Source organism: Perna viridis, chromosome 9, assembly GCF_037379345.1.
Source record: "Perna viridis isolate PV_CMFRI_1.1 ecotype Kerala chromosome 9, ASM3737934v1, whole genome shotgun sequence".
In the NCBI taxonomy this organism is placed as follows: domain Eukaryota; kingdom Metazoa; phylum Mollusca; class Bivalvia; order Mytilida; family Mytilidae; genus Perna; species Perna viridis.
Window position 1 is genome coordinate 8,697,079 of NC_142453.1, and position 13,880 is coordinate 8,710,958.

At 33.6% G+C, this 13,880-nt stretch overlaps 1 protein-coding gene across 1 annotated transcript; it reads left to right on the plus strand.

Moving 5' to 3' along the window:
* The first annotated feature begins 193 nt into the window (after nt 1-193).
* On the plus strand, nt 194-9,965 carry LOC148606569 (transcription elongation factor SPT4-like). The gene is made up of 4 exons (XM_088545249.1): nt 194-310; nt 5,168-5,274; nt 7,308-7,363; nt 8,192-9,965. The coding sequence occupies exons 1-4, from the start codon at nt 230-232 to the stop codon at nt 8,311-8,313; spliced, it is 366 nt and encodes a 121-aa protein (XP_088401375.1). The 5' UTR covers nt 194-229; the 3' UTR covers nt 8,314-9,965.
* Nucleotides 9,966-13,880: the final 3,915 nt, after the last annotated feature.

The following is a 13,880-nucleotide window of genomic DNA, read 5'->3' on the forward strand; positions in this document are numbered from 1 at the left end:
GCCGGATAAAATTCCGAATACAAAAATAGAGCATTTCACTTGGATAGTACAGACATAAAATATGTAAATATACATACTTATGATCTAAAATAATAACATCTATCATTCTGAATTATTTATTATCGACATTCGGATTAGTATATCAAATAAATCACATTTTCAATTGGGAACTACTTTTATACGCCGACCGGAAATTGCTACTTTCATTTGGGTTAAAGAGAAAACAGAAATGACTCAACCAGCGTCACTTGAAACCGTTCCCAAGGACCAGAGAAACTTAAGAGCATGCCTACTGTGTTCTCTTGTAAAAGTAAATCGTCAAAATTATTTTACAAACAATATTAACCATTCCCTTTAGATATAACTCCATACCATGTACAGACTACAGTATACTTGCCTAAGCCGTAACTCCGTCATGTTCTTGTCGAGGGCCGGATGATACACATATATCAGTCATTTATTATGGTGCTATGATATGCATTTCTCACAGTGCTGTTATGCATGAAACATTTGATAGTACAGAGATCTTGTCATTGAATAAATTTCAATGATTTTAGGCTAAACGCCTACTATAGACAACTTTACCATACCCAAGTTACAGTGCATCTGGTGGAAACCGGTTCACGGATTTACCATAAACAAAGACAGAATAACTGATTGGAAGGGTAGACCACACAAGAGGGAATGGACAGGGTGTACTTCATTCTGCTTCCTTCCCCGTAGACCACTGCCTCCTACCCTCCTGACCACCGCTTCCAGACACCTACATTTGTAGTTCGAATTCAATAACCTCTGACTCTGCAACCATCCTCTTTATTAATTGGATATTGATGTATTTGGTTGGGGTGCATAAACAATGTGCATACAAAAAGTTGGAGATTCAGCAGTACCACAGGGTACCATCCTTCAACCGCTTCTAACGACTCAGGTTAAAATAGTGCAAGTCACACCTACATGTACATTGTACCTACATATGTAGTTCAATTTCAGAATCGTCTTCCTGTATGCTGATACCATATTTGCTACAAAAATTTCATTTTTTATTGAAGTTTTGATCATTTTTCATGAGAAACCCTGCTTTGTTGACATTTTGAATCATAAGACATGTGAAGTGGCACAAGAAGAGACTAAGCATAGCTTGTTTTCGTTTGAAACAGAGCAGGCACAATTTTAAAAACCAGAATCTAACATAAATACAGCATACAGGAAAATGATTCTGAAATCAAACTAAGTAGGTATGACATACACGATTTTAAATTGAAAGTTGTCAGAAGCGGTCGAAGGGCGGTACTCCGTGGTATAGGTGAATCTTCAACTTTTTGTATGGCACATCATTCTCACCCAACCTGACATATCAATATCCAAATAAAAAAGAGGAGGGTTGCACAGTCAGGGGAAATTCAGACTTCCAGATCCCTTTCATTAGCTCAACTGGCCGAGCTTATGCCATCACTTGGCATCCGTCGTCGGTGTTGTTGTGGACAAATTTTTAATAATCTCCTCTGAAACTACTGGACTGACAGGTTTTAAACTTGGCATGATTGTTTCTTTAGGGTGTTCTACACAAAATGACCGTTGGGATTTTTGATCCATGAAAAAACATGGCCGCCATTACTAAAAATAGAACATAAGAGTCAGATGGCAGTTTTTTTGCAAATAACTCAAAAACCATTGCCTTTAGCAAATTTCTGGCTTGGGTAATATTGTTTATCATCATGAGATAGACCCATGCCAAAATTTTCAAAACGATTGGTCAACTGATGTAGGAGTTACAGCCCCCGGAAACAGTTTTTTTTTGTGCATTTTTCCCATGTGCAACTTTGGAAATCTTCTTCTCAAAATCCATTGCACAGATTAAATGAAAGTTGGCATTTATGTTCCTTAGGGTATCCCACACAAAATGCCAGTTGGGATTGTTGATTCCTAAAAAAACATGTTCGCCATTACTAAAAATAGAACATAAGGGTCAGATGGCAGTTTTTTTGCAAATAACTCAAAAATCATTGCCTTTAGCAAATTTCTGTCTAGAATAATATTGTTCAGCATCATGATGCGGACCTGTGCCAAAATTTTCAGAACGATTGGTCAACTGATGTAGGAGTTATGGCCCCGGAAACAGTTTTTTTTTGGCATTTTTCGCATGTGCAACTTTGAAAATCTTCTTCTCAAAATCCATTGCACAGAATTCAATGAAATTTAGCATTTATGTTCCTTAGGGTATCCCACACCAAATGACAGTTGGGATTGTTGATTCATGAAAAAACATTACCGCCATTACTAAAAATAGAACATAAGGGTCAGATGGCAGTTTTTTTGCAAATAACTCAAAAATCAGTGCCTTTAGCAAATTTCTGGCATAGGGTAATATTGTTCAGCATCATGAGACGGACCTATGCCAAAATTTTCAAAACGATTGGTCAACTGATGTAGGAATTACGGCTCCTGAAAGTTTTTTTTGTATTTTCACATGTGCAACTTTGAAAATCTTCTTCTCTAAAACCATTTAAGATCATTGAATGAAAATAAGCATAATAGTTCTTTAGTGTATTGTGCACAAAGTGACTGTGAATAGATATGGTTGTCTATACTAAAAATGGAACTTAGGGGTCATAAGACAGGTTTTTGAAAAAAATTAAAAAATTGTTGCCTTTAGCAAAATTCTGGTTCAGGCCATGAAAATGCTATGAAAAGCATTTCTTGCATTTGACAATTTAGTTGATTTTAACTTAGCCTGTCTCATTCCTCAAGTTTTTCAAATAAGCAAATGGTTAACCAGGTGAGCGATTCAGGCTCTCTTGAGCCTCTAGTTTTACTCTGGACATTGTTTCCAACCATAATTCCTGCTTCTTGTATATTTCACTTCCTGTTCCATGTCCCCTCTACAATCACTTAACAAAAAATGCATCAAATAAATAAACACATGTATCAACATCAATGAAATAAGCACGAGGATTTGCACATTCAAACTCGATATTTCTTCAATGACTTTGACTGTAAAGGAAACTGCTGCGACCTTAACATTGCTTGACAAACTCGGTTTCCTTGGAACTTACGTGTATTATGTTGTTTAGGATAACACTGGAAACATAAATTTTCTATTTTTTTTTTTATAGATTAGTTCTGTTACTCTCTGCCTGCATTAAAAGTTGCAACATTTACTTCTGAATTACATAAGTCATTTTCAACTGAATGATTTTTAGCCAGTCATGTTTCAGACCCCTACAAATATAAGACATACATGTAGCTGATGCTCTGCCCTTATGATTAGGGTTCATGTTATGCAGGCATAGGTTAGTGTGACTGCAAGATGGAATTTTTTACACTATATTCATATAAATTTGCTTGTGTGATTTTATACATTTTTTTGTATATAGGACTGTAGCAGTTGCCACATCAGTTTTAAATGAATGTAGACTATTTGTGATCAATTGATGTACCTTAATAGATAATTTGAAACTTGAAATACTCCCAAAGAAACTAATGCCAGCCCTGTAATGGTCTGAATTGTCCGGCATTAAAAAAAAACACATTGCATATGATTTTTGTAAACATTTGGGTGCCACGTTGTTGACTGTTTTGGCCATCCATATATTGGGCAAAGCTATGATACAATTTGTATTTTATCATTGCAACTTGTAAATGCTTTCTAATATGGTTTTGGACTATTGTATTGCATTGACAATAATTAAAGTAACTGAATGAAGGTACATGCACAAACTGGAATTTTTCTGGATGTAGGAATTGTGGACTCGGTTGGTAATACAACCACATGAACCATTTATGGTCCTTTTTGGAGCAAATGATGAAGCAGACGAACCACTTTCACAGTGATTTTTCAACCCTAATTTTGGTTCAGAGTTTTGGCTGCATTCCCAAGGATGCAAGAAATATGCTCTAAAATTTCCAACTTTCAGCAGTAAAATCATTGATTTTGACTTGAAACTGTCTCAATTACATGATTAAATGGGGAAATCCAGTCTCAGTTCTATTAAATATGTCACCCTAAGCCCAAAGGTCAGTCACCTTTAGGACTTTATCATGTTAATTGCAATGGAAACTGTTATTGTCCTCATCAAGGAGTTTAATTATAATTTTATTTTGAAATTCTGAATAAAAGTCTTTGCCCTCATGTACAAAATGTAGATTACATGTATATCCCAAAGTCACAATTCTCATGCCCTTTTCATATGACTGCAAAAATATTGTGGTCATACATTGTATATTGGTATGGCTTTGTTGTTGCCATCATCTGTAGAGGTTTGGTTTTGTATGATAAATTTAGTTGGGGGAGTTCAATTGTTATGAAATTTTGGTATGATTTTACTAACCATTAAAGGGAGGTTCCAAATTTGGAATGGCCCCTACTGTTTTACATGTAGATAGGGGGCCAAAAAAAGTAAAAAATAGGTGTTATATTAAAACTAATGGAGATGTTTTGTTTTTCTTTTGATTATTTTTTTTTAATGTATTCCTTATTTAGTTCATGGTAAATGTCGAAGCAGATTTGATGCATTTGGACAGTTATTGAGTTATATGAAGGGTCAGAGGGACCATGCACCAAAAAATCAACATTCTTATTTTTGATTTCAAAATTATTTATTTATTGGATTCCTTTTGAAAATCCCTGCCTCCGTTTATCAATAGATTTCATATATCTCTTATGGTTTTCAAGTTAAAAGGGAAAAAAGGGACCAGACACCCAAAAAATTAATTTTTTGGGGGGGTCTGTTTCTGAAAATTGTTATTTGAATTTCAAATTTTGTGCAATTTAGTGTCTAGACCAATTATTATTATCCTAATGAATTGTAAGTCCCTATGCTTAATTGTGTCAAGAACTAATATTGTGTCTACAGCTGCTTTAACTGTTCAGGTTTCAACCACTTTGGTTGTATCATGTTGTGCTCGGCCAAGTTTTTTATTCCCACTTGCATGGCTTCTAGCACCCTTCCCATAAATAATAAGAGATTCTCTGTTTAAACAGCTTTAATTTTTTATTTCACAAAAAGTCATGAGTGTTTAATTCATATTTTGTGTTACAATTTACATGCTTTCTCCTGTTTATATATAGTGACATACATGTGCGTTGTACACTGAAGACTTATGTGATTTCACCAATTGTTTAGTAACGATTTTTCCTTACACGGACAACATTATGTTTCTTTTGTAGACAATTGACCAGTTTGAACTACATGGCTGTGACAACTGTGAAGAATATTTACATCTGAAAAACAACAGAACTGCTGTTTATGATTGCACCAGTTCAAACTTTGATGGGTAAATTAAAGATTTATAGAATAATGCATCTCATAAGATGGGTTGTGCATTTAAGCCTAAATCATTATTAGATTATTTAATATTTTTTCAACGAGAGGGAGTTTCTCGTGCTTATCTCGTTGAGCAGACGAGATGAGCATGAGAAGCTCCTGCGAGTTGAAAAAATATTTAATAATCTGTTTATTGCTGTTTTGGTGAATTATGTAAGGTATTAGTTTTCTTTTATTTTCAGTTTTCCATCAGTTTACTGAATATATAAGTTTTACAAGTACTGCAAAATTTCCTTTTGGGACTAATTTTCAGCAACGTGCTACGTGACGTCACGTATGTTGTGCAGCTGTGATACACATTTTTTTTTAAAAATCGATTAACTATGATGATGGTGTTTAAAATTTGTTAAATAATTTGGGGATTTATTCATTCTAATCGGGTAAGTTACAGTATTTATTCATTTTCCATTGTAAACTAGAACATATTGCCACAAATTAGCCATTATTTCATATGCAGTAAACAAACAGATGGCTATTTGGGTCGTCAAATATTCCTATGCTGTTGCTTGTATATCAACAGGGACATAGAAACTAGCAATAATTTTCATTCTCATAATATGTTTTAAACAATGCCAGCACAAAAACTTAATTATTAACACACAATTTTTTATAATTCTTTATAAAAGTATTTTATTGTTTTAGTATAGAAACAAGATTGCAAAGCCCATAGATGTTGCAAGTTTTACATGTATCTTTAATATGACCAACATATGATGTATTGCCACTAAAGGGCATGAAATTCTTTTTCAAACCTAATTTTTCCTTTTATAAGTGAAAAAGATAGTTCACCTTCCCTGAAGTAATTTCAATGTTCCATATGGAGCCCATGAAGCAGGTTAAAATTGTGAGTGGTTCCCTAAATTTATTTTTTAAATTGAGACAAAATTGTATTCTGAGCATACCAGAAGGTATTTCAGAAGTGCCCACATCAACAGCAACTGTTATCCTGTAAACCAGTGCAGAAAGTGACAGGTTTTAGAAAGCATTACTTCTGAACTGCTGAAATTTTCTATCTGGTAACAGCTTAACTTTCCCAATTGGAATTACCAATTATAACATGATTTTCCCATGTAAAATTTCACTTTCCCTGGGAGATAAGAATCTTTATGCTTGCACTAGAATGGTTTACACATTCCTATGCAATACAAAATCAACAGTTGTAAAATCAGTTCTATGGAGATGTTAAAAAGATATTTTAGCATGGTAGTAAAAGTACACATTATTCAAATTTTATTGTTTTGTCAGCATGGTACAAGTGATTCTTTTTTTTTTTTTAGAGGGGGGGGAGGTCAGCTTTAAGCAAATTTGACTGCTGCTGACTTTGATTTTGTATGTACTATTTCAGCATTCATGAAAATGAATGGAAATGAAATTCCTTATTTCAAAAGTTTTTAATTCTTCTTTCAAATTGTGTTTTCTCAATTAGTGGTAATAGAGAAATGAGATTTGAATAGGGATGAAAAATATGATTAGGTTGCACTGCCAGTTATATAAATCAATCAAACATCAAGTTTGTCAAAGTGCAAAATCACAAGAAGTAAATGCACGTAGTTCTTTTAAAATTAACAGCACATGTTGAAAAGCATACACATGTACATGTATTTTCTGTGGACAAAACTTTGTGGTTTAATCACTGTTAGTATTTGTTGTTATTATATGTGTATATATAAATATAGAAGCCATGTATTAAATGTTCCCATTTCATTTCGATACTTTGCAATATGTTTTACTCTCTCCCACCAAAACATCACACCATATCAATCTGCTGATCGCAACATTTAAAAAAAAAATTTTTGTTGAAAATAGCTATCATAGTTAAAAGTCTCTAGTACATAGTTAAAAGTCTCTAGCACATACAGTAGACCCAGAGAGTATAGATTCTCAGACTCCCATTTTGATGTGAAGTGGATCACAGAGTTTTACTGAATCCACTCCTAAAATCCTCTAGGTGGTAATTTATTTAAATTTCCTCCTTACTTGTAGGTTTGTTGCATTAATGGAACCAAAAGACAGTTGGGTAGCTAAATGGCAAAGATGTGGTATGTATTTTAGGGTATTATGTCAAACAAAACAATCCATACAAGATAACACCTGTTTTGTAAGTCAAATGAAATTACCACCACTTTCAACACCTGAAAACTGATGACAAGTATAATGTCAAGTCATTTAAAATAAGTGAAACTTGCCCTCAAGGCCTTCGAAACTGGTGGCACCTTCTGCCATGGCCCTCAAAACTTATGGCACTTTCTGCCAAGGCCTTTGAAGTTGGTGACACATACTGCCAAGGCCTTCAAAACTTATGGCACTTTCTGCCAAGGCCTTTGAAGTTGGTGACACATACTGCCAAGGCCTTCAAAACTGGTGACACTTTCTGCCAAGGCCTTTGAAGTTGGTGACACTTACTGGCAAGGCCTTCAAAACTGGTGACACTTTCTGCCAAGGCCAAGAACTGGAGGTATTTGGTGAATCTACTTGAGCTATTAAAGGAAATTACCAAAAATATTTTCAAAAGTGTGAAGTCACCAAATAAGTTACCAGGCAATTTATCAGGCAACCACATAGTAACAGCAATCATTATGATTTTAATAACAAAAAAAGAATTCCTATTAAAATAAATATTTTTGTAAAAATTTTATCTTGCATTTTTTCTTACATGTATAAGCTATAATCTATTTTTTAGGGATACTTTTTGGTGATTTATGTAATAATAAATAATGATTTAGAGACTTTTTTTCTAATTTTTAAATTCATGTTTGTTAATGCCTCAGTTTAAGAGATTATTTCACTCTTGGTAAGCATAGTTTTCAGAGGGTTTTTTATATGTATATCTGTTATGATGACGCAAGTACAACTACTACTCATTACAGGTGGTTTTGTGAAAGGATGTTACGCCATGTCGGTGACGGGACGGCTACCTCCGGGTGTAGTTAGAAGTATTAAACAGAAGGGTGTTGTGTACAGATCAAGAGACACTAGTCAAAAATCATAGTCATTTTATGTACATTGATGTATGTCATGTTCAGTATCATTTAATCATCAAAGATCTGTAAAAGTTTCCAAGTATTTTCTTTGCAAATTTTACTAGTATTATTCTTTATTTGACTGTGTACTTTCTCTCACTTTGCCAATTTCAATGTCCATCTTATTCCTTCTACATGCATGTCATCCCTGTAGGAGGGAAATTTGTATTAGGCAAAAATTATTTTTAGATTACATATGGAGGTAGACCTAGGGTAAGGGACACAACTCTTAAACATCATTGGAACATTAGTATTCATCTTTTAAAATCAATCTCATGTAAGCATTAAAGTCACTTGGATTTATTTCATTGTATTTCAAATAAAAGCTTGATAAGCTTCGATGAATTTGAATATGATGCAAACAAATCTTTGATTTCAACAGTTATGTCCCTTACCCTAGGTGTACCTCCTTAAATGTTTGTCAAATCACAGTAGGTGAAAGCAGCATTCATGTTGGTAATCAATGCTAATATTAGAATTGGCCAAAAACCTTATTTCTTTTGATGTTGGGTATTTGGAAAATTTGCATTAGATTGACAGGAAAATGTAAGTTTTTTCAATTGTCTGCCCCTGCATTAATTGTAGTAAATAGCATTATTTGTTTTTGTTAAATGATGCATAAAAATTGGCACTCCTTGTTACATACAGGATATCAGGTTATTGAAACAGCAATGACACTGAATTGTACAGATTGAAATTGTGCCTCTAAGCCAACTGGAAATACCTCAGTTCTCCATTCCTCCTTTGTATCTTATGAGGGTGACCTTACCCAATTCTATTGATAAATCAGTGAGATAAACATAAAGCTGATCCTTCATTATTTTGCCCGGGAATGAACAATGTGAAAAGCAACCTCTTCACCTACACACATTTGGGGTAGTAAAAAGTTCTCTTTATCATTAGTTTCATGAACAATTATATGAGAACCAAGAACTGAACTAGGAAAGGACTTATAATAGCAGTCAATGTCATTCTAGTTACATGTAATTTAAATTCTTTACATGCACTGAAGCCCATATTCATGCCATTTAAAACTTAATTTGTATATGGAATATATGATCCTAGAAATAAACTGAATCAGGAATTATTTTGGCTGGGAAGTGCTGGTTTGGATGCGAGTGCTCCAATAACACATTGAAACTTTTCATGGCATTAACTTCATGGACTGATTTTTAGTAAATGATGCCATTATTTTGACAGAGGTGTTAGCATCCATATTTTGATTTGTACAGTGAGAATGATGCTTTGTCGGGGGGTTCTTATGGAAGTAATAAAATACCCTATTTTTGAAATTGCCGTACCAAGGAAAATTAATGGTACAGTGCTAGCCTTACCTGCCTTACCAGACATAACACCCCTGTTGGATTTCCAGAACATAGAACTTTGTAAAGATAATATAAACTCAGAACTAAATGCAATCTGTTCCATTCACGTGGATAACATATAGTACATTTGTACGAAAATTTTGAAATTGTGTCTGTGTGTGTCTGTAGAAAAATGTTCTGAATGAAAATGGTAGAGTACTATTTTGTTCTTTAGCATTTTGTTTGAAAGAGTCAGGTGTGGTAACAACACTTTGTGTACTATTCAGAGTCATCTTGTAAATAAACATTCAAAATCATTTATAATTTTTGTCATTTTTAGCTCACCTGGCCGAAGGCCATGTGAGCTATTGCGGTCACTTTGCAGCCATCCTCCTTTACAATTTTTCAAAAGTCTTTTCCTCTGACACTACTTGACCAATTGGAACCAAACTTGGTGTGAATGTTTCTTGGGGTATCCTGCATAGAACTGGTATGGAGATTTTTGATGTGTTGAAAAACATGGCCACAGTTACTAAGAATAGAACATAGGGGTCAGACAGTAGTTTTTCGCATACATCTCCAAAATCGTTAGGTTTAGCCTAGTTCTTACAGTGTTAAAGTGTTCAGCATGATGAGATCTGTCTGTGGTCAAATTTTCATTTTAATCTGTTTAGTCATGTTGGAGTTATTGCCCTTTTTCGACATTTTTTTGCTCTTTTTAATGTTATTTCTTTCAAAAGGTCTTCTCCAGTGACACTACTTATCCAATTGGAACCAAACTTGATGTGAATTTTCCTTGGGTTATCCTGCATAAAACTACTGTGGGGATTTTCGATCTGTTGAAAACCATGGCCACTGTTACTAAAAATGGAACATAGGGGTCAGATAATAGTTTTTCGCATATATCTCTGAAACCGTCAGATTCTTTCAGTTGCTGAAATGATCCTTATTACGAGGCCCTCAAAAGTCTTCAGGGATCAAAGTTGTCAGGCGACTCCTTGTAAGGGTTATTGCCCTTGGAAGATGAAAAATGTTTTAACAATTTTCAGCCAATATCTTAAAAACTATAATCGATAGAAAGCAACTTTCAATTGCTGAAATGATTCTTATAAGTCCTACCAAAGTCTTCTGGAGTCAAAATCGTTGGACAGCTCCTTGTTAAATTTATTGCCCTTGGAAGACAAACTTTAACCAGGTGAGCGATTCAGGCGCCTGGCAGCGTCTTGTTCGTGTAAGTAGTTATTGAATTTACCTAACTGTCAACATCTGTAGTCAGTAAAATTTCTCAAGGTACTCGGGTGGTGGGGGGGGGGGGGGCGGACACCGAAATCTATTCAAAGAAAAACGAACTGCAAACAATCCATTAAAACCAGGGTTGAACCAGCATTTGCTGGCTTGGTCATGATACCAGCAATAAAACTCCACCTGAGACAATTAGGGTTTCCAATAGGAACAAATTGTGCCTCTTCTCGAAGATTTTTTATACCTTCACAAATGAGATGTTGGCATTGCATTTATACTATCTTTTCTTTTCTTTAGATTATCGACTCATTTCAAACCATCACGTTTACCTAAAATGAAAAACATGTTTTGTAACAATAAACTAACGCTATTTCCGAACATGTTATTTTTAAGCAACTAAACGAATGTTTCCATTATAAAGTTTTAGTTTTTTTTTGTTGCCAATGCCAACTGTTTCTGGATGATTCATGCTGATGACTTAATTTTAGTTTTCCATATATTGTGTTAAGTTCGTATGCCCTAGCCACATCGTTGTTTTACCCATGTTCAGCATTGTGTCATTACTTCATTACTCAAGATACTGATTTCCCTTTGATTTGTTTTGCTTGCGATTTAAAATTAATTTTTGTGATTGTAGATTGATAACTTAGTACAGTTGTCGCATATAGCAAATGGTTGAATGATTCTTTAAGTACAGATTTTAACAAAAATGGTGATTTTTGGTAAAAATTGCAGTATTATTCTTTTATTATATTTCAGAAATTTAGACTAGTTTTAGACTTTTAATTTTCTCAAATTAGATCTTAGAATTATTAACATTTTGTGAAATTAAATAAATCAAGTAAAGTGTTTTGCACATACAAGATGATTACATAAGATATATTTAATTTCACAAAATGGTAATAATTCTAAAATCTAATTTAAGAAAATTCAATGTTTAAAACTTTAATCTAAATTTCTGAAATAAAATAAAAGAATAATACTGCAATTTTTACCAAAAAATCACCATTTTTGTTAAAATCTGTACTTAAAGAATCTTTCAACCATTTGCTGTATGCCACACAGTTATGCTTAACAATTTCCTTCATTTTACAACATACTGTTTAAATACTTTACGAATTATAGTCTTTTTTGTGATTGTAGATTGATGAATTAGTTTTAGTGGAGTCCGAATTGCTCATTTACTTTTGTTACTTTGTATGTATAATTTTAGTTACTTTATGTTCTTTGTTGTGTATGTCTGTTTTCCTTGACTGGTCTTTGCCCCTAGATTACATTCTTTTAATTACTGATATAACCTTGGTTCCCTTATTTACTCCTTGTATGTATGATTTTAGGTACTTTATGTTCTTTGTTGTGTATGTCTGTTTTCCATGTCTGGTCTTTGTCCCTAGATTACATTCTTTTGATTACCGCTGTAACCTTGATTCCCTTGATTACTCTTAGTACAGTTATGCTTAACATTTATTTGCTCAGAAAATGATTTTTTTTCGTTGTTTGCGTTGAACTTAGATAAAACTATATGTAACACTCTTTTTCGTTGTTTTTCTACACGCTTGCACATACATTTTTTTGTATCTATTTGAATTTGTATGTGCTGTTATCAAGATGCGTTGCACAGTTTACCTTTTCTGCACTAAGAGTTGACGGAAATACTAATTTAGTGCCTGAGTTTTAAAACCAATTCAGGAGCAATGACACGTCGTTTATCAAAATCGTAAAAAAAAATAGGAAACTGTAAAGCTTAGTTTAACTGTGAAAAGTTATGCAATTTTGGCATATATAGCTAATCAATCTGAAAGTGTCAAGCTTTATCGACGAGAGAGGTAAAACAAAGGAATAATCGGATCATCAATTATAATATGAAAAAAATAACAAACAGATGAAATTTGTTTTGGGTAGATTTATGATGTTCATTCAAAAGTTTTAATTTTTTTATCAGCCATAAAGTATTATTTTGAAGGTAAATATACTGTATTTCCATAGTTCATTTAAAGTTAACTCCTTTTTTCAATGAAGATAGAAGAATGTTCTTCAGGTCTTTCTTATTTCAAACTTTCTTGTATTTCTTCTGATTATTATTTTTTTTCCCTGCCGCCCAATTTCTCCGTTTCCGATTACATCGTATCACAAGATTTTGACCGTCTGCTGCAATGTGAGATAAGACTTGAACTTCACCCTATTAGACGTGATTATTTGTCGAACAAGACTTACATCTGCCCAATAGCGGAAAAATCTAATTTTGGAAAATATCTCAGACTGCTATAGGGAGACAAAGACTGAAAGCTGCATCTTGTTAAAAAACAGAGGGCAGTGTTATTTGACGATGTTTTTATTTCGCGACCATAGTTTGGTTGGTCATTTTGAAGACTGTTATTCTTACGGACTTGGGACCTTCACTTTTGGTCTTAAATGGTATGTTGTGTTTTTTTAATGAAGGTCAAAGGTCACTTTGACATTTGACCTTGGCCTTTTTCGAGGACTAACTTGAAAACAAAAACAGATAGGAGAAAATGATGGACACTGAAATATGCATCTTGATGAGATTTTCATTTGTTATATAGAGTCCAAAGAGTTTTGATGAAGCCTTTTGATTTTATAGCCCGAAAACAGACATTTTTAGTGATTTTTGTTGTCTTTTGCCTATTAGTCACAATTAAACCGTTGCAGATATAGCTTTACTGTAAATGACAAATATTTTAGAATATCGGGCTCTACAAAAAAAAAAAAAAAAATAAAAAAAAAATAGGTGTTCCTTCAGCATTATTAAAGCCGTAAGTGTTATTGCCCAAAGTCTAATTTGTTAATGCTATTTCAATAGGATCGATTAATATTTTTTTTATTTTTTTGTAAAGAAAAGTACCAACGAACCATAAATACATTGTATTCTTGATCGGGACCACTGTTGCTTCCCCAAAAAATATCGAAGTCAGATGTCAAAGGACAAGATCATTTGTTTCAAAGGTCAAAAACTGTGTCGGGAAATGGTT